The 22,680-nt window shown below is 36.4% G+C and overlaps 2 protein-coding genes and 1 long non-coding RNA gene across 3 annotated transcripts; 1 reads left to right on the forward strand and 2 right to left on the reverse strand.

The window, feature by feature from the left end:
• Positions 1-4,340: 4,340 nt before the first annotated feature.
• DCTN6-p27 (dynactin subunit 6) lies at positions 4,341-18,394 on the reverse strand. The gene is made up of 5 exons (XM_022067135.2): positions 18,162-18,394; positions 17,801-17,971; positions 11,331-11,458; positions 10,049-10,191; positions 4,341-8,692 (listed from the first exon to the last, which is right to left on the reverse strand). Exons 1-5 carry the CDS (start codon positions 18,170-18,172, stop codon positions 8,603-8,605), a joined length of 543 nt encoding a protein of 180 aa, XP_021922827.1. The 5' UTR covers positions 18,173-18,394; the 3' UTR covers positions 4,341-8,602.
• LOC147873350 (uncharacterized) lies at positions 15,754-17,642 on the reverse strand. Its single transcript, XM_087351546.1, has 3 exons — positions 17,638-17,642; positions 16,431-16,587; positions 15,754-16,035 (listed from the first exon to the last, which is right to left on the reverse strand). Exons 1-3 carry the CDS (start codon positions 17,640-17,642, stop codon positions 15,895-15,897), a joined length of 303 nt encoding a protein of 100 aa, XP_087207672.1. The 3' UTR covers positions 15,754-15,894.
• Positions 18,395-18,446: 52 nt separating the features above from the next.
• On the forward strand, positions 18,447-21,413 carry LOC110831298 (uncharacterized). The gene is made up of 3 exons (XR_002543543.2): positions 18,447-18,552; positions 20,844-20,973; positions 21,308-21,413. It is a non-coding gene; the product is annotated as an uncharacterized LOC110831298 (long non-coding RNA).
• The last annotated feature ends 1,267 nt before the right edge of the window (positions 21,414-22,680 follow it).

The following is a 22,680-nucleotide window of genomic DNA, read 5'->3' on the forward strand; positions in this document are numbered from 1 at the left end:
TTTTTTAATTTACTTCTAGCCCCACCTGTCTACTAGCCTCTAGTAAAACTTCTGCATTCCTCTTTATTGTATTCATATCATCCCCCAATAAATTAACATCATCAGCATAGTTACCAACGTTACAATTTTTATATTGGTGGAGACGACTTGTGGGACGCAGCAACCAGGTTGGTGCCAGACCTTTCTTGGTTGTGTTAGGCATAAATTGGATTAGAATAAGTAGTTTCGTTAAGTTAGGTATATTAAACTATAGTGAAGTTGGTTAGGTTGGAATAAATTAGATATGCTGTATTATCAGCTTGAGGCAAGTTAGATTTTATTAGGTCAGTTTGGGTTGAGTTCGGGTGAGGCTATCTTAGAGGATACACCAGGGCGATTATCAGGACCTCCATTATCATCGCATTGATGATGGAGGCAGGAAGGACCTCTGAAACGTTGGAAAACTTCTACCAGACTGCACGGTGCTACAACCCAAATGACAGCTGTTTTCGTGCGAACGCCTAATCCTATATACGCTTTAGTTGTTCTTTATCGTAATATTCACTAAAAAACCTTGGTTTATTATCTATTTTACTTAATATCCTGCAACAATGTTACTTCGGATAATACTAAATTAATTTCAGACACAATGTGGGAGTTTCGTGATTGATTACCTTCCCTCTCCACCACTGCAAAAGAAATTTTTTTATATATAGGTTTAAAACGTATGTTGATTCCCTGTTTAAAAGGAAATGTACATATTTCTAAATTTCATAGGTTTGAAATTTTACAGTTTTTAACAATAAGCTAGTTCTTATACCCTCAGGAAGATCAGACAAAGCGGAAAGATCCACAAATGTATGAACTAATAAACCACGATTTACAGATACAAGTTCCTACAAAATTGTTCTACAGAGAAACACTTCACACTTGTAACTTTTACTAATCATCAGATTACAGATTATATCCTGGAGCTGTGAAGAACTGAGGAATAATTCAACTTTGTGAATGACTCCTGTACTGGAACAAACTTCAGTGAACTAGCTCTAGCCCATTACTATCTCTGAAGCAAAAGTATTGGTTGTTCTATTGGTAGTGGCCACAGAAATTAGCAGCACAGTGGCATTTTCCATTCACTATAGGACTATGATGCCCATGGAGGACTGTACATTTATGCTATAAGTGCCTTAATTCCTGCAAGCTAATAGTATCTGTTAGCGTACCGTACAGTTAATGTCTTGATATTTCGTTGAAATATTTGGTTGTGAAGAAAAAAAGTGGGTTTTAACTTTGCCCAGAACTAGTTAAGGAAAGACCATACGAGGTGCGATCGGAAAGTTTCCAGACTGCGCCTATAAAAACCCGTACACTTATCTCAGGTATTAAATTCATCCATCACCCTCGAAGTAGTTCCCCTGGGAGTGAACACAACGATCCCAGCGCCGCTGCCAAGCCTGGAAGCATCCCTGGAAATCTTTCTTTGTCAGCCTGTCAAGCACCATCTGCGATTCTGCCTGAATCTCTTCTATCGTCTCAAATCTCCTTCCCTTTAGCTGAATTTTTATCTTTGGGAAGAGGAAGAAGTCACACGGAGCTAAATCCGGCGAATAAGGAGGGTGCGGATGACGGCCATGGTGTTTGAGGCCAAAAACTGCCGAACTTTGAGGGCGGTGTGCGCTGGCGCGTTGTCATGATGCGTCGCATGTGGAGTTCTTCCTTTAGAATCAGCTGACAGGTCCCATAGCCTATTCCAACAATGTCGCACAAGTCGTTGATGGTACGACGTCGATTTTCGTGAATGGCCTGCCGAATCTTCGTAACATTTTCGGGCGTTGTGCTCGAAGATGTTCGTCCAGAACGGTCGTCATCATCGACAGAGGTTCGGCCATTTTTAAAACGTGAATGCCACACAAAAGTTTGTGCACGACCCATTGCGGACTCCCCAAATGCTTGCGTTAGCATTTCATAGGTTTCCGTAGCCGTTTTGGCGAGTCTTTGGCAAAATTTGATTTGTTCATGAAAATCCGCCATTCCGAAATCGCAGGAGGGTCGGTGTAATGCTCTACCAAAACGCCCGTAACTAAGAAACAAATGCTAATTCGATGATGCCGGCTGGCACACTGATTCACTATGAATGTAGGCCGCACCCCCTAGCGGCAGAAGCTCGTACTACATCCGGTTCGCCCTCTATTGACAGTCTTGAAACTTTCCGATCGCACCTCGTACATCTAAGTGATCAGGTTTATATGTAATGTTAGAACAGTGTGTTGTAAATCAGGAACTGTTGCTTTAGCTATAAATGAACGGTTTTTAGAAAGGGAAGTGACATTAATAGCAATGGCATTAAGCCGGAAACTGAGTTAAATTATACTTGAAATGATTCTCATTCATAAAATGTATGTTGAATGAAACTGACATGAAATATTTTGCATGTGATTCATAAACTCATGATCGCTTTGACTAATCTGAATTTCCAGTTTGTAATTTAGACATTAAAGGGGCCTGAGTATAATCAATATGACATTATTTTTCTATATTATTTTCAGTACTGGCTATTACATAAGGCAAAAAGTTTTTGTCATGTAAAATTCTTCTTCTTCTTTGTAATCAATCCTATTTGTAGGATTGGTTGGCAGCAGCTCTCCAAGCTCCTCGATCCTCAGCAAGTCTCTTCAGTGTTGTATAGAAGGGGCAGCCAGTGTCCTTCATTAACTGATTAATAATGTAAAATTAGTGCCAATATAAATAAAATTAGTTATACATTGTTAGAAGGGTGGGAAAACTTTGACACACAAAACAGCTACGTGACTGTGAACCAATGAATGTTGGATGAGCATTAAAGAGACTACCAAATGTTTACAATATTGGGGCCAGGAAGGAATAAGTACTATTAAAATTAGAATTTAACTCCTTGAAACTGAAGCTAATCTAATATCTAAAAATTCTTAACCTAACCACAAGGAAAACATATTGAACCACTACAAATATCAGCTGGTTATTGATGTCCATGGAATTGGTCTATACTGAGAATTAAGCAAAACCATACGTATAAAGTGTAGTTATTGACTTTTAAAAGCAGCTAAAGTAAAAGTAAACCTGTCCCACTATATACCATGTAGGCACTTGGGGCTAGAGGAAAAATCCTCTGCCCCTGTGGGGGATCAAACCCCGTTTGTCCAGTCTGTAGCCAGTCACTATACTGACTGAGCTACAAATATAATTAGCAATTGGCTTCAAGGACCAAGACCAAGATTAGGGTACAGGGCCTTAATCAGAAACTTTGAACAGAGGAATGCTGCTGGATTGCTGTGCCCATAGGGAAGATGGTGGCATGTTTCTTCAAGGTGTATGACCTACTGAAAAGCAATGTATGGTTGAGTGATTTAGCTGAAGTTGACATTACATCCTAACTTAATATTCTCAGTACTAGTATAAAAGTGAAGAATGTTAATTTCCCAGTGTTCGAAGAGTTGAGATATGAGGTTTTCTCAGCAATGAACATGAGGATGTCTGTCCTCTGAGATATAGCACCATGTAGTTTGCCTCCATTATCAGCGTATTCATCACTGGGATGATAGAGGCAGAAAGATGTTCTGAAACATGTATCTACCGCAATACAGGGGACCATATCCCAGCAGATAAGCATCTTCAAAGTTAAAAATATTTGAAGTTGAAATTAGAAACCTCAATACTCTCCATTTAAGTGAATTATCCATATAAAATCTAACTGGAAATTGCAGACATTCAGAATGTACTGGAAATTTTCAGCTTAGTGACTCACCAGTTTCTCCAAACATGTAATCCTACTGGAATTTTTTCTAAATGGGACTATCCAGAACATAAAAATGGGTTAATTTACATTTGTGAGAACTTTGTTAAAAAAATCACATAAATCTACGTTAACAGGCTGTTAGAGGGAGTATACTTGTTCTCGAGCACAAAACTCAATCCAAATAATCAGCAATTGTTAACTTAAACACAACATTTTTTAAATCTGACTAATCCTCATTTTTTAATGTAAATTCATTGACATGTTCACCATTCAGTTGAATACAGTGCATTTTAATGTTCTATCATCAATTTCTATTTATTTATCTACTAATTTAAAATTAAGCACGTCAGAAGATTTGTTTCTATTTATTGGCCCACTTGCAAAAACATTGGCCACCCCTGAGTTAAAGTCAACAACAGATTAAACAAAACACTTTCTGCCATCACTTACCTGCCTTTATCTTCTATTAAAGCTCTTGTGGAAGAAATTCGACTCATCTACAGCATATTCTAGTACTTTCAGTTTTTATATAATTTGAACAGATATTCAACTGAAACTAAAAATACGTAAAAACATAGTTACACCTACATACTTCATACACCCTGTTTAGTTTATTTCTATGCAACATACACCATACAACTATGTCTTGTTATGCATCATACAACTCCAAGATTAACAATGTTGTCATGATATATTTCCAAAGTTAAAAAATAATTAAATTATAGAAATAAAGTTGCAACTTGTCACACAGAAATCACTGTAGCCTTTCCCATTAAAACAGACCTAATAAAATAGTAGAAAGAAACATATCCATGTTTGATTCATCATACATTCAGATTTATAGTTAGATAGATATTTCTCCACCTAATAAAAATTCTGATTGGACCTGTCAGTGAGGTGCCACCATCTTCCTTTACCAAATTGAGGTTGATATCCTTTTTTAAAATTATTTATGCCTCTGTACATATTTTTGTCCTTACCATTTGTTTTGAGCTCAATAATTTTGCCTTTCAGATATTCCCTTTTCTTATTCATAAAGGTTCTACTAGCTTCACATTACATAATTATCTGTATTCATTTTGTTTAGGTTCTGCAACCACTGAAATTTTGTTTGCTTCCTTCAATCTATTAATTTTGAACATTCTTCATCAAATCATGGTTCATTTTGCTTTCTCCCATAGTATCCTAGTTTCTCTTTGGCTAAAATTTTGATATAGTCTCTTACATTTTCCCACTCTCTATTGATATCCACTTACTAACTAGATGGCTTACAGAACCCAAAGGTTCATCACTGAATTAACCAAATCCCTCCACTGGTCCCTGTCCTGGGCCAACAAAATTTAGCCACCTTCAACTCCTATCTCCTACTGATCTTGCTTCATATTATCCTCCCATCTATATCTAGGTCTCCTCAGCGGTCTCTTCCCTCCAGGCTTCCTGACCAATACCCAACCCACACCTCTTGCCCCATCCATGCACGCCACATGCCCTGCCCATCTCATTGACTTGATCACCCTGACAGTATTGGGGGAGTACAAATTAAGCTTATCATTATGCAGTATTATCCATACCTCATCCTCTTCTCTCATAGGCCCAAATATCCTCCTCAACACCCTATTCTCAAACCTCTGTAATCTATGTTCCCCCCTTAGAGTGCACCCATACAAAACAAAAGGCAAAATTATTGTTTTGTATATTTTAATCTTTAGGTTCTTAGAAATCAGATGGGAAAACAAAATATTTTGAACTGAGAAGTAGCAAGCATTTCTGAAATTTAGTATCCTCCTAATTTCCTCATGAATATAATTTTGATTTGTTATTGTTGTTCCAAAATATTTTAACTTTTTCACACTTTCAAAGGATTTATTAGCCAACCTAATATGATTTTGGCCACCCATCAGCTGAAAGGATACTAACATGTACTTAGTTTTTCTGAATTTACTTATAGCCCCACCTTTCTACTAGATTCTAGTAAAACTTCTGTGTTCTTCTTTATTGTAATTATATTGTCACCCAATAAGTCAACATCATCAGCATATGCCAATAGCTGATGTGTCCCATTCAATTGCAAACCCTCTTGCCTATGACTTTCCTGATGGCATACTCTAACGCAAAGTTAAAGAGCAATGGAGACTAAGCATCTCCTTGTTTTCAGACTGTTCTTGAGTTAGATAAATATTTACCTATACAAATTTTGCTACAGGTTTCATTTAAGCACATTTTTATTAGACTCACTAGCTTTTCTGGTATACCAGATTCAATGAGAATATTGTATAACTCTCTGTACAAAGTTGTAGGCTTTTTTGAAATCTATAAACAATAGGTGTATGGTCCCACTGTATTCCCATTTTTTCTCTAGTATCTGACTGATGCAGAAGATCTGATCAATTGTTGTTATGTTACGTCTGAACCCAAAAACTGATGATCCCCAATAATTTCATCCCCATATGGAGATAATCTCGCTAGAAGAATGTTTGATATCCATACTTTCATCATCTTTATCTTCTTCTACTATAAAAATTTCTCATTCCCCGTCGTCGTCAAAAAATGACGTCATCAAACAATGTTACGTCATTTGTTTACTCGGCAGTGTTGTGTTGGTATACCAACACAACAATGCTGAGCAAACAAATGACGCTTCACCAACTACCAAGACAGTCGCATGATCACTGCTCCAGAAGCATCACATCCCATTCTTGAAAATGAAGATTTGAGCGAGTGAAAGAAGACGCTATCAACTATTTGAAGTACCAACACCAACAAGGTAAACTGATACTAATAATACTACTCATTCGATATATTACGATTACGAAAACTGACTTTATGGTCGATTTTAAGACAAAGATTTGCAAGGGTGGAGTTGGACATAGAAAGTTGACTGACCAAGAACAGTTGGCCTCTGAACAGCGATGTAAAGAACTAAAACATCAGATCTATTTAACAAATAAGGATAAGCGAAAGAAGACTTACACTGATAAACGAGACCATATTAACAACACACGTAGAAAAACTTATTCAACAAGAACAGAAGAGCAAAGATAAAAAAACACGCTGAAAAAGAAAGTATTAAACATCAAAGTAAATTAGTAATGAAGAACCAAGGAAGACTGCCAATAGCAGTACATTTTAACAACGACGAACATCAACAACATTATCACGGACCTATGAACAATGAATGTATTCATTGCAAAGCGTTTCACTGGTTTGATGAATCGACTCAACGTTCCAGTAAATCGTTTTATGATTGTTGTGCACATGGAAAGGTTGTGCGTGATTCGTTGCCTGAATGCCCTGATGAACTTAGAAAACTCTTTTCTCTCCAATATTTTCGCAACAAATGCTAAAGTTCGTGATCGTTTAACATGAGGAACTCGGGCACATTAAAGTTTTGAACTCATCGTTTGTTGCATCGCCACGTTACATGTTGCAACTGTACTAAGACGTAATGGCAATGGTCGCTGCTTTCGGCATGCCATGTTGACTTACTTGATGAAAACACTGAGCGAATCTACTCAAGCGTTGATGGTGTCGAAGACTCGGACAAAGAAATGTTCAGTGTAATGGTGACACCCGAATACTTAAACACTTTGCGACCACTCATTGCTCCCATAAACTTTGCGACTACGTAAGAACGCTATTGTCATGTTGATTCGTAACTTAAGAGTTTCGGAAGGATTAGTTAACGGAACACGTTTATTAGTAAAGCATATGACCAACAACCTCCTTCAATGTATGATCATAACGGGAGATCATTCCAGCAAATACCCATTTACCATGTGGAGACGCCAATTCCCTGTAACGCTTGCCTTCGTAATTACTATCAACAAAGCTCAAGGCCAAACGTTCAAACGAATTGGCATTTGCTCCTCTGAATGACCTCACATCAATTATACTTGTCTGTCTTCTATTATCTACTAATACATGGCCTATATGATTGTGTGTGCTACCATCAGGAGTAGTTCAAGTGTATTTATGAATATGAAGCAAAATTGCACTGAAACAAAATATTAACCATGTTTTCTTTCCTACTGATAAAGCAATATTCCAATATTTTATCATTTAATGTGTTTTTAACCTTTCAAATCAAATACAAGTGAAGTTTCGAAAAGCAGATTCACCACAATCTTAACCATCACATTACCAATCTGAATATGTTTTACATTAAAAATGTTCATTATATGCAAGCAGTATTTTAACGAATATTTTATTCAGTATTCTGTCTAGTAATTCCTTTTCACACAATTGCACACTTCACTCATCCTCATAACTTTTCACATTGTTAACCTTTAGATGATCAAGAGGGGTCAATGTGACTAATGAGTCTTGGGAACAACTTTACAAATTTTTTTGGCTATTTTTGTAAATGAGATTCTTAATATACTTGTTGCCACCTGAAAAGTTCAGAAAGGCAATGTCCTCTAGGTAAGAATAAAATAAATGGAATCAGGTTTGAACACATTTAACCATAATATGGAATATTAATAATTTGGGAAACTGCGAAGTCTGGTTGAACAATGTTAATTTTGCATTAAGCAACTCTTTCTTAATGTGTAAAAAGGCTTCTTTTGTTACAAATTATATTTGTTCCACTTAATATTACAAATTACTGTATGAACTTCATAATTATGTGAAACTGTTCCCAAACTTTACATAAATGAAAAAAATAAATTAATTACCTTTCAGGATGGAAACAAGCAGGATATAAATTGACTCCACTTGATTCTCTGTAAATACTTTGGTCATCAGTTTAAATGTACAATCAAATGGTATATTTTAATAATAAGAAATATTCTTGCTTTAAGCTGATACAGGAATTTTACTACAAGATAAATTCATATTACAGTACAAAATTTATGCATTGCTGACCTTCTTTGGAGGTTTCTTTAGATGATGGTAGTTTGGCAGAACTTTGGTTAAGTAGTCTAACTGCAATGTTTGTGGCTGGAAAGAAAATAACACTTTTCAGTTTTCTTACAACAATAAAGCTATGACACACAGACGCATGCAACATGAAGTGTAACTCATATGTGGGTGATATCTGCAGGAGAACAGGAAAAGTGGAAGAGGTGTAATGTGTAGCAAAAATAATAAGTATGATACTGGTATTATTGACTGCTAATACAACTGACAACGTGAACACTTGCTGCCAAATATTATAGTATTATATTTTCAGGAACAACTTTTGGGCATGGCAAATTATGTGCAGGACCCACAATACATATATTTGTTAGCTCCTCTTCTTATCTATACTATAATTAAGATGGTTACATAACCATTACACCATAGACACAGAGTTTGAGATTAATTTTATCAATAAACAGTTAACCAGCTACTCTGGCACACCTGCAATATTTCTGTTGGTGTGTGCATGATTTGATACCTCAAACTGAGGCCCCAAATACTTGAATGTCTAATGAAACTATGAAGCAATCAATGTTCACACTTGTCTGTTTACTGCATTCTTTTCTCTGCACATACAATCCACACACTTAAGCTCAACCTCTACTGTTTCTACAGTGTATGTCTCCATAGCCAAATATAATTTTCTGTTCACTTTATAGATGTGATTGTCCCTATCAGTTGTTGAACTTGGGATAATATTGGAGACCAATAATATCTACTCCTGGTATTGTAAAGAGAATTAACTTTACAAGTTGCAGGTGACTTGTCATAGCTTGGATTGCAGAGACAAGGAATGCATACATAAATTTGTTGGAGAAACCTCTTGTAGACGTTTACTTGGAAAACCAATAAGGAGACTGGAGAATAACCTTAAGATGGATCATAGGGAGGTTGACTGTGAGGATATAATGTGGACGCAAGAAAATCAGGATCATATCTTTGGTAATATCAGTGCTGAGTCTCCTGGTACTAGAGTAAGTGTATACAAAATGAATAATATTACAATATATCATGAAAAATATCTGAATGAAGATTATCTGAGCAGATTCAATTTCAGAATGTGATTGGATGAGATGTTCATTTGCACAATGAAGATATGAACAATAAAATGCATCAATATCAATCAATAAATTGAACAATTAAAAGATTTTAAAGAACGCAAAAATGAGAATTGTTAAAAATTTGTTAATATCAATGACAAGATGTTACATGTTATAGGATTTCACTAACAAAAGTAAACTGCACAGAATATAGGTCTCTTAAATTTGAACCAAGAAGTATAACTTATATGTGGGTGATATCTGCAACAGAACAGGAATAGCAGCGGTGTATATATAATGTACAGCAAAAATAAAAAGTATGGTATTGGTGTAATTGACTGCTGATACAACTTACTGGTGGCCTATCAGCTTGCTGACGGCGTGAACACTTGCTGCCAAATATTACAGTATTTTCAGGAACAACTTCGGGACATGACAATTTACATGCAGCACCCACAATACATCCATTTGTTAGCTCCACTGCTCGTCCAACAAAAGCTGAAAATTTAATTAGGTATTATCATTACAGCTATAGGAGCCTAGTAAGAGTCACATACAATGGATACCCACTTAAATGGCATAAATGGGACAGTGGTATCAGAGTTAACTCAAAAATTAGTTCATCCAGTTACATTCTTCACTTTGAGAAACAACTAAAAAGTGATAAAACTGCCTCAGAGTGAAAAATCACTGGCATTTAGTAAGCACAGCAATGATATATTATAAATTACATATATGCCATACATCACTCTTTTTCTTTTTTAAATTTTTATAAAGTGCAATAGTAAGCAATGATGATGTGTCATAATGCACAGATGGAATAAGTTACAACAAGATAAAACAAACACTGCTAAAAATGTAATTTTTCAAACCTATAAATGGTGTTAAAACAATTTTTCATGCCAAAATGTATAATAAACAGATTCTATGAGAGAAATATTTTAATTTATAAAAATTAACCTCATTTGCAGCACTCCTAGTAAATATGACTGCTCACAGGTGACCATGCTGCTGTGTGCATGACACATCAGTAGTCAACTGCAAGATGTGCAATAGAATAGGTGTGTTAGAGCAAATGGGAACAGTGCCACATGGTTAAATACCACCATTTCAGGTTCAGTGTCCATCCTAAAAGGATCACTGATGGTGGCATTCAAGGACTGCGACATCACCATTAATGCACAGCACTACTGTAGAACCCTTCAAAAACTTCATATCGCCATCAAGAGATTGTCACTGTGTTCCGACGCCAGTCTCAATGTGGGCTGTACTGTCCAGGGCACACTGATCCCCTATAAAGTCCACACCTGTCACTGCGAGACTTCCATTTGTTTGACCCTGAAGAAGTGCTAAAGGGCCACATACTTGGACATACAATGGTATAATAACAGCCCAGGGAGTTCTTTGTACATACATCCACTGGCTGTAAATTAATGACATGCCTGCCTCAATGCCTATGGAGGCTATTTTTTGTAATGGTCTCTACTCCTTCGCCCAGAATAATCTCTGAAAGGGTTTCATTTGAACAAGCCTCATGAAATCGGTTCATGTTATTGCAGGTACCCAAAAGAACTGATTTCAGTAAAGAAATGTGGATAGATGACTTGTGTCAGGAACAAAATACCAGTTATACCAACATTTTGCTTCAAGGACATTGTTGTCACCAATCTTCAGGGCTTCAGAGTAGCAATCAATTTCAAATACATTATTGGCACCAATGATCATCACTGGTGTGCATGTTGGATTTGCCTCCCCTGGAGTTCCCCTGGAAATGATGATTAAATTTACTTAATAAATTTCATCTGCAATGTAACTATTTATTATTTTAGTGCACACTGTAAGATCAATATGAAGCATTCAGACTGTTTACCAATGTGGGGAGGGAGTTTATAGTCATTACCACACTATTATTGCAGCATTCACATGAAAAGCTGATTGACAACAGAAAAAGCCTTCCATGAAACTTGATGTAACTTACAACACTTCTTAATGCAAATCAAAAAGCTTTCTTATAATTACACTCCTATTCAATTTTTGTTTCTTTGAAAACCTTATGACATATGCCATGAAGTAAGACAGAAGCAGTTAAAAATGCACAAGCTTCATATTTCAGCATCCATTTCCAGTTGTTTTTGGTTTGAGTTCCTCACAGAAATACTGGAACATACTGTGGAATAATACATAACTGCACAGTTTAAATGGGTGTTTGTGTGAATACATATGCAGTACTCATCTGGCACTGTTACAAAGGTATTACTCTGTAATTTTACCTTTTCCTTTACACTCAAAAATAAATTTCAATTTACCACCAGCCCTGCTTTAATACCAATATTAGTGGTGACAAACTGTGGTGCTGTAACGGGGTGTGAATGTATACACTGACATAAAATTCTATTAATGTTTATTAAACCTGATCCAGTTATTTTTAGCTCAAACACAGCATTTAAGTGAATTTATGTCAATAAAAAGAAATCATATCAGGTGGTATAATTAAGCATACTTGGTATCAATTTTATTAAATCATCATAACTCAAGTAATTATATGTTGTTTTAGTAAGGATCACAGTATAATACCACATGCTGTGAAATAGATTTATTACTCTTCCTATAACCTAAGCCACATAATTCTTGTTTACATATGTTACAAAGTAAATCAATTTTGTTCTTTACTTTAAAGAAAAAATTTAAAACATCTCATGACATAATCAGAATAACCCAATGAAGTTGAAGTTCTTTTAAGTAATATTTAAGAATTCAGTCCATACTGGGAGGGGGGGGGATACAAAGATCAGTCAGTTAATGCTGTTTAAGGAAATAATTGGCGTATTCTGAGATTCACACCGAAACTGAAAAATACAGAATTATCAACTGTTAAAGCAGGTGTTACATGTAATTCCCATTAGGATTCAAAATGTTAATTGTAGTTCAGAATAGGGGAAAGCTTTCATGTTCACTTCTTTGCAAGAATGAAGTACATTTTAGACTTTTAAGAAAACAACATCAAAGATAACCAATATAAAGAAACAAACTATTATAAATAATCTGTCAGAGCTGACAGTTGCCTGTGAAGATCAGTAATGCAATTTATGGCAGCTATCTTTTCAAACTTTACTGAAAATACAAGGTTTATTAAATTTCTTTATAAAGTAAATTAAATGTAAAAAACATCTTCACGGTGATTGATGCCAGATTCCTATCAAATGCAACAACACAAAACTGACTGTCTGATTCTAGACTCCCACCAAATGCAGACTCAGTCAGACACAACCACAGCCTCACTTGCATTTCTTGTTACCAGACTTCTCACTGTCAGAACTTCATTTAAATTTATTCTGAACTGCATGAATTACACATTCATACAGTAAAACATGATGGATACTATTATATTCAGAGTAGATATGCATCATATTTTCCTGGAGCTATAAACAATCTCATGAGGACTTGCACTTCCTCCTTATTCCCACAACTGAAGTTGCAAGAGACATCCACTATCCTATGCTTCAATACTGTTAGGCCAACATATGTGTCCTTTGGTTATCAATGTCAAATTAAATAACTCTCTGCTTTCACTTACATATTTGTGGTTTAATGATGCTGTCAGAAACCATCAAATAACATGATTAATGAATAATGAAATGAAGGGTATGAAAGAAAATGGCCATGCCCTAATTAAAGGTCCTGATATTTGCCTGGAGGGACTGAGGAAAACCACAACCACGTCAGTCAATATAGTCAGTCTCCAGACTGAGATTTGACATCAGAACTTCTCAAACATAAAACATGAGTGCCAACCTCTCAAGACAAATCATTTTGCTCTGTGCTTCGAGGTAGACATTTTGATGGTAGTATGGGATCACCCAGCCTCTCATTAGATGGGTCTTATCCATTTTCAACTTCAAGAGAAAAGCCTGCCTTGTGTTTGCGTATTTTGTTTGGCATTTACTTTTGCTGATACAAGCATCAGCTTTGCTATTCAGTTAGACATTCACTGTGAAGTAGCTGATATCTTTCACTGCAAGATTAATGAGAATTGGACAAATAACTTATGAAGTCCTCAGTATCAGCACAAAGAATTGGAGACCAAATTAATTCTGAATGTTATCTGTCAATTTCCCATTCTGCCCACAAGCTTATCATCTGTTGCAGCCTTGCACACAGCTACCCTAGCCTCTTCTGATAAGCCCCCACATATATTTGTTCTACAATTAGTTCCCCACTACATGGGTCACCATCAACTATACACTGTTATAATTTTGGAATCACCATCACTATAAAATGGGGTATAACTACACCATTTTTGACCTGGAATATTATGTTCTTGCTTATAATACTTTTATCTCTGTAAGTCAAATGACTATGTACTAGAGGTATGAAGGAACACATTTAATCATGAGTTTCATTTGTAATTAATTTTTAAGAATACAATATGGACTGCAGAAAATTTGTGCAGGTGAGGGTTACTTTGCATCACCACTTTGTTTCTAGGCATTTAGAATGTGTGTTCAATGTAAGAACACTCATTCTATACATAACTTCTCTTGATCCAATTATTAAATATCCAAACCAGCTTACAATAGGTGAATGAAACTAAGTGGCATTACCATTGATTTTTTTGTTAAAATTATAAAGTCATAGTGAACAGTGAAAATAAACATCAACCTATGAACATAAAGTTATTGGAAAATAAGTGTGAGTCAATATTATGACTAGAAAAACCAGTGACCTGGTTTTTTAAAAAAGAAAACAGTTACTCAAGCTAAACATATGATGAGTACAAAGATATGTAACCAAATGCTATCCAGCTCTGGAATGGCATACATTCCTTTGTTTTGAATTGGTGAGTTTATACCACTGAGCATGTCACACCATGCATACTCAAACACATCATGCTGTGGCTACTTCCATGAACTGCATGACCTCTGCTTCACCTTGATTATGATTACACTTTTCTGTAACGCAAATACCTCTCTGGGAAATATTTAACTTTCATACTTGAATACAGCAAACTATCCAACACATTTTTTGAGATCCTTCACTTATTTCTTGTCACGTCTTTTTATCATGAGATTCTCCTCCTCAGTCCAATCCAACACTATGGATTCAGGAAATAATTCAACTTCATTCTCGGATGAAGAACTCATATACATATCTTGAACTTTCTTCCACTTTCTTCTTACATGTTTGCTTACTTGTTTGCTTCTATTGCCCCTGCTTGCTTTTTTCTTGAACTTGTCAGGAGGTCAGGAAGAAGACAGTGATGGCATCATATCTAAGTTCTGCATGGCATGTGCAATGCTTCTGTCAGCCAGCTTTAAACTTCAGTGTTTTCTTTACCCTTTTTAGATCTTCATCTTGAAATCCTGTAATTTTCAGTCTTTTCTCCTTCAGGTACTTGATAAAACTGGAAATGACATTATTCCAGAATAGAGCTAGTCAAAATAGCAAATCTTTCTAAAAGTAGAGAAGCACCATATGGATAGATTCCATACTTCTTGAATCCAGATTTAAATTTTTTCCTCATATTATTCAAAATACTCTCATGCTATGCTTTTAAGAGAGTTGAGACTTCTTGATGAAAGACTCTCAGGTTTCAGGCCACATCAGGAGGCTTAATGGTGAATAAACTATATCTTCTGCCAATGTTTCGAGAACAATCTCTGCTCTCATCCTCAGGGCTGCTGCGTAGCAAATCTGATTCCCATCAGCGAGTGAGCTATATAGTATCAGATTTGCTATGCAGCAGCCCTGAGGATGAGAGCAGAGATTGTTCTCAAAATGTTGGCAGAAGATATGGTTTATTCATCATTCAGCCACCTGACGTGGCTTGTAACCTCAGAGTCTTTCATCACCTTCAGTCGCCATGAAAGCTTCACTTTATACATTTGAGACTGCTTGTTTTCAGATAATGGTGTTTTTCATACTCTAGTGACAGCTCTTGTAGACATAAAATTTCCCTCCACTTCTGTTTCAGTAGGTGAAACAATGCAGTATGTAGTGGATGCATTAAATGTGTGCTGTTCGGAGGCAAGCAAACAAAATTAATGGTATTCACTCTGCATATGTTCATGACCCTTTCATTTACATGATAGGACAGTCACCTGTTGGCACTTTCTTCCCATACTGCTTTTCAACTTTGTAAGCATTAGGAACTCAAACCACTCTGTAAATGCTGCACCATAAAACCATCCACTAAAAGTGCTGTTATATCTTGTGACCTTTAGCCCACGTGTTCCAAATATGGGCTGATTTGTAAACAGCAAAGAGAGGAATTAGCTCTCTTGTGGCAATGTCACAATAAAATATAGAAGCATTACAAATGTGTTCCGAGTACTCTGAGCCTCTTTTTTACTATAACTTTCTTCTGATCTCGATTATATGTCCAGTAAGACTCATTGCATTTCCAAATATTTTTCGATGAAACGCCAGTAAATTCTCTCAGGCTACTGATGTAACATGCCAGAGTGGTTTCATTAATGGCTGCCCTTAGCTTCTTGATGTTGGTTGCAAACCTGTTAGTCAGTGCAGGATGTCTATTTGTAAAATTTCAAGCCCAATTGTTACTTGGCATATTGTTTTTAAACTCTGCCACAATCCTTTCAGATTGAAGGTACTCAATGACAATGCATTTTAAGTCAATATTGTTGACTGAAATCCAAAGAAACTTATCTATTGTGCATCAGATGAAGATTTTCTCCTCTTCAACTGCTAAAATTGTTAATTGTTTACCTATTTTATTATATGTGCATCTTCTTAAACTTGTATCTCAGGGTTCTCCTAGGAATCTTGTAGTGACTAGCCACAGTTTGTTGAGATATTTTCCCACTCTTTACCAACTCAATATAATCCTTTAAACTTCCCTCTGAATAGTTCTTGTACAGCCTTGTGCTTGGTTTCCTTCAAAACACCTGGCATGGCTAGAAGAAACAAATTGGGCATCTTTATGAACATTAGCTTCAAGAAAGAATAAACCTATATGTTAAGCATATCACATACTTCTCAAATGTCCACAGACCTGCTGCAGCTGAGATAAATATATGTTCAGGGTTCTTTTTACAATGTTATGCCAACACACTTCTCTGGAGTAGGCAAAATAAAAATCATGCAACACAAAGTTGTTCCGCAATACATACTATGCAGTCACAATTATTCTGAATGATCAGAAAGTTGCTGTGGTACAAAACAAAGATGCAAAGTATCCCCAAACTAACCTCAAATTTGTGATGGTGACCTTAACATTTCACTGTGCCCATTAATAGTAATATAATTAAAAATAACCACTGTGATATTTTAAACAAGACAATTAAAAAAACAGAAACGAGGGCAAGTATTGTTCACATGATGAACACTTGGATACAGGAATACATTAATCAAGGAAGAAATTTAGCAAGTGGCACACACTTTCATATATATGACAATGTAAACAAAAATCACACAATGTACAGCAGATGGCATTCAGGTGAGTGGATAACCAGTAGTGTTATATGCCTACAAAAATCTAAAGTAGGATATGCTGCTTCATATTTTGGATGCTAGTTAGCACAGAGAAGTTTTATTTGGTGATAAGTTAACCCTTCCAGTGCAATTTTACCCTTCTCAAGGCACCATAAAAGTATGAAAACTCCAAACTTCTTGTATCTTTCAACAAACATATATGAAGCTGTTGTTTCCATATTTAGGAAGGATCCCTTGTAATTTACTGAACATAACATTCACCAACAAGCAATTACTTGCTACAGACCATCTTCTAGTGAAAAAAATGACTTATTTTTCTGTATATTTATATATACTGAATCAATAAACAGCCTTTATTGTGTTTTTTGCCAATCACATTAAATTCTAAGTTTTCAGTTTACCATCTAATTATGAAATGACACTTATTTCAAATATGTATGTTTATATCATTAAATTCAAGTGAAAGATGGTTTCTGTCACTGGTATATTTACTTCATTATGACAAATATAACAATAAATCATTAAGGCAGCACCAACAAGCTAAGCAAACTTCATATGACAACAGGCTAAGCAGAGGCTTGCATATTCTGCAGCCAAGTTACACAACACATAGGGAACTCAAATGCAGATTAGATAAAATACGTCCATTACTAACCTGTTAATTATGTGTGTTTGCTCCTCGATTATGTTACATTCTCCTATGATGATTGGTCCAGCTTCAGCAACGATGGAGGCTCTTGGATGGATCACTGTCATGCTACCGATAGTAATATCGCCACGTAATTCACATTCATTGCAAACCATAGCACCTGGTGCAATCTTCACGCTAAAAGTTACAATTTACATATACATTAGTTATACAAAGGTAATTTGTTGGAAAGTGCCAAACGTTACACTGATTAAGGTTGTATCTATATTCATCTACGTCCGCAATTCTGTTTTTTACAATTATATTCATCTGCGTTCACATCGTAATTCTACCATGCATAATATGCAAACAAACGTTTTATCCTAACCTCTTAGACATTATGAATTGGTGACTTCTTATTATTGATGCAGTTCAATAAGTAGAACGATAAATACAAGGGCAATAAACAAGCCAGCATTCGAAATACAGCTTCTTACAGCTACACAATGTATCTTTACAGCTGTTTCCACAACAACTTTCCTGTCAATACCATTAAAATCATGATCAAATATACAACCACATGAGACCTAGAATTAATCTTTGGAATTGATGTTCTATCACGGACTACAGTTTATACAACCGTAGCTGCGTTTCTTTACCCGTTGGTGGCTGTTGACATTGTATTGGTCGCAATTCTGTGCGAGTGTTACAAGGAACGTCGTCTCGCATCGAATATATCAATTCATTTCTGATCATTTGTGTGTCGAGGATCCGAAAAGGTGGGCTTACAACGGTATCTGCAAACAACTGTTCAAATTTTTGGGCCTATTTTACTAAAAGCTGGTGTTTGCCAAACTTCAAAACATTTGCTTAACATTTTCGTTGTCTTGGACTGAAACACTTGTCCAAATTATTCGAGACAATTAACTCGCAAGCAGTCGATCTACATTGTGATTGAGAGTTTGGAACGAACTAAACAGTTGCTATGACGTAAGCAAAAATGTACACAAAAGTTACGAATTTCATCAGTATTAACGATTTGATTACATTTTGATATTAAAATGTTCATCCGACAGCAGAAGTCTGGAACAGTTTTTGATAATTACTTTTTCGTTGTGCACCTCTTGAAATTATTTTTCATACTACACTTTGAGAAACACTGGTATATATTTGTTAATAAATTCATGTGACTTTTGCACGGTCCAATAACCAGCCCAACCTCTTTTTTTTCTATTCTTTCTTCTTCACATCACATTCCTCCAATCTTGCCACTACAACGAATGTTGAATGTACTGAATTTCGGTCAGGTCAGATCAGATCAAGAATGTTCGTAATGTGTGTAACTACAAAATCCTTGAGGACCATGTCCATGAACATGCTCACATGAATTTGGTCCTTAAAAACAATGAATTGTGTCTCTCTTAAAATTAGAATTTATGAGGTGAGGTCTTCACTGTGAGTAAAATGTGGACTGTCTTGTAGGTTGTGTGGTTATGCACTCTTCTACATTATTATGAGCATTTCATGAAGCATCTCACCAAGATCATGTGGGTAGATATCTAAGGATAGGAGGTGATAACAGTCCTCTGAAATCTTGGTAACCATGTAAAAGACCATGACATGTCTGGTATAAGAAGAAGATTGAAGAGCAACAACTTTTTCCCAGGGTAACGGATGAAGCATCGAGTTGAAAGATCACCTCCATCTAGTGTCAATGTTAAAAACTGCATGGAGCTTCGTTTTCACTCTCACATGGAGGTCTTCATAGTGTCCTTCATAACAGGGACTTTGCCCTGTTTTAGATGCTTTTGTTCTGTTTTGCAATAGTAAACCAGTAGCAGTTTTAGCATTTGATGTTTTCATGACAGTTGGGTTTGAACATGGCTGTCTACTGGGTTGTAGTGCCATATATTCTGGTAGAAGTTTATCTGTGTTTCAGATGTCCTTGCTGCCTCCATTATCAAGGAACAGTGATGACAGTGGCAGCAAAGACAGCCATCTTCAGTAGCACTTTTAATAGATTGACATGTTATAATCTATATAATGTATTACAGTATGCAGAATTGTTGGTTGCAAAAATATTCATATGACAAAAGATTATAAGACTAACTCCATAAATCACATTACTATGAACCCAACCATCCCTTTAGACAAATCAAAAGGGGAGGTTCTAGTTCTGAGTGTCATTACTTCATTTGGTGAACCCCTCTTATGTACATCAGGTGATAAATAAACAACAAGTTTCTTAAAGAAATGTGAATGCAAAATATATTCTTTGAAAAATAATCGGTTGTAAAGCTACGCATATGGAGTTTACATTCAAGCCTTTAAGGTTAAAATGAAAAGAAAAAGGACACAATGTTCTGCCCCTAAAATATATATATAACTACTCAGAAGGAAATAAGGGAAACAAAATTAAATAAAATACATACAGCCTCAAACTCTCCTTGGTGAGAGATAGGGCCACTCCTTCCCCAATTGAACCTCCTACCCAACCAAGTAAAATACCAATTTGAAACACATAAACAATGAAATAGCTACCTATAAATCTCAGGGGAAACAGCAGTACAGGAACTGTACCCAACCGGCAGTCTGAGAGGGTCTTATGCTAGTGAGAATCAGGCAAGATACTCTAACTCTCCCTCTATCCTGCCCACTTTCATCCCACACCAGCACACAAAAAGAATGACATCGATCTGACACTTCTAGTTCAGTAGTATAGTCGACCCACATTCAGTTTTGAGGTTGCCCCTGTTCACCTCACAGGGCACAAGAGCCGACAGGGTTGGTTAAACTATGTCAGACACTAAACTAGACAAGAAATTCCCTGCATTTTATGGGTTCTAAAGATACAATATCATGTTTACAAGAACATACTATTAGAGTATATCCTGTGTCAGATTAGTACAGTTCACACTTTCACATCCCATTTCTTCAAAATCTATTTTAATGTTATTTTGCAGTTTTAATGATTAATTTGGAGGATAACTCCCAGAATATTTAAACAATAACAAGAGTAAAAAGCTTTAGTGCTATGGAGTACTCAAATTTAATTAAAATGTGTTCACAGGTAAAATATATGGATGGGGAGAAATGCAACTTCTCATGTTTGTGTTCATACCAAATGAAATATGAAGTTATGAGAAAGGAGCATATCAAAATTCTGAAGAGTGCAAGATGGAAGCGTATTTAATTTTAAGGTAAGATTGAAAAAGAATCTCCATTGTTAAATAAGAATAATGTGTTGTTAGTGCTGTTGTTCACAACCATTTACATATGTGTACTAGGATTTTTGATAATGACAGCTATAAACAGTGGAAAGGAAGATACTTGTGAGTGGGCCTAATACATGTGCAGATTGATAATGTGTGATCTGAACTGGAGAGATTATGAGGAAGGAAAACCAGCCGCACGAGAAGTAATAAATAACTTAACTAATCAATATGTCTGTATTCATATGTAATGACCTACATTTCACCCTGAAGATGGAAGCAGTACATTCCTTCAAAATTTTGGTATGCATTCATAATTCAGGTGACCATAATCAAGACAGCCAAGAAACATTCAGGCCTTGAAATCTTATATCTTATCTGCTGACCGACAACAAGAAAACGGTGATAAGCCTGAGTGACAGGCCACTGGAGGATGCTGCCTATTCAGCCCTGGGTAAAAGCTTGAACTATGTGGAGGCCCCTACAGTGCTGCCCATCGAGGACTTCCTAAGTGGTGTGGAGAGGACTGTTTGCTAGAAGCCGAAGGACAACCTGTCTAGAGCTGAGAGAAGAGCCCTCTGGGCCCTGCAGAATAACGCAGGCCTCATGGTGCTCCCTGCTGAGACAGCACTTTGATGGGGACTTCAGGCTCTTCCAACATGTACTAACCTCTTCCTTTTTGAGGTATGGCAGCTGATTCTACTAGCAGATGGCTGTGGGTTCCCTGCTATCACCTGTCATTGCCAATTTCTTCATGGAACACTTCGGAGAAACGGCTTTGGCTGGTGCAACTCTCAAGCCCCTCTGTTGGTTTTGCTACATGGATGACACATTTGTCATCTAGTCCCATGGTCCAGGCAAGCTGTTGGAGTTCCTCAACCATCTGAAAATTGTCCATGAGAACATCCAGGTTCACCATGGAGACAGAAAAGGATGGCCATCTTCCTTTCCTTGATATTGATATTTACTGGAAACCTGATGGCTCACTGGGCACAAGGTTTATCACAAACCCACCCACACTAATCTATACCTCAATTCCAATTTCCACCTCTACCCGTCCAACAAATAGGCTGTACTTTCCACCCTGATGCACAGGGCTAGATCCCTTTGTGACCAGGAAAGTGCATGGTGAACTGGAGTTACTCAGGACCACTTTCAGGCAGAACAGTTACAGCGACTGGCAGATCCAACAAACCCTCAACCCACAAGTGAGGGTGACACTGCTCCCGGAGAGACCAGCATCAGTTGCCTTCCTGCCCAACATTTCAACGACATTCAACCGTATCAGCAGGCTGCTGGCCAGGCATAACATCAAGTCTGTGGGCCTTCTGCCGAAGAAGATTTCCAGTTTCCTTGGGCCTGTGAAGGACTACCCACGACTCAAGATTATTATTATTATTATTATTATTATTATTATTATTATTATTATTTATTATTGACTGCAAATGGGTTTTTACCTGGTGGCAGTGGTCCTACAATAAGACACAACAGAACAATGAGACACAACAAAACAATGAGACAGAACAAAACAATAAGATACAAAAAACATAAGACCCAACAAAAACAATAAGACACAACAAAACAACACATCACACTCAAAATAAAACAACTCATAAGATTACAAAACCATCTAACCTAAAGTACTTAACTTAAAAATTAATACCAACTAGACATAAGACAATAACAGTAATGAAT

Source organism: Zootermopsis nevadensis, unplaced genomic scaffold (genome assembly GCF_977971745.1).
Source record: "Zootermopsis nevadensis isolate Lab colony 2312 unplaced genomic scaffold, Znev_1.0 Znev_ptg000019l, whole genome shotgun sequence".
Taxonomy (NCBI): domain Eukaryota; kingdom Metazoa; phylum Arthropoda; class Insecta; order Blattodea; family Termopsidae; genus Zootermopsis; species Zootermopsis nevadensis.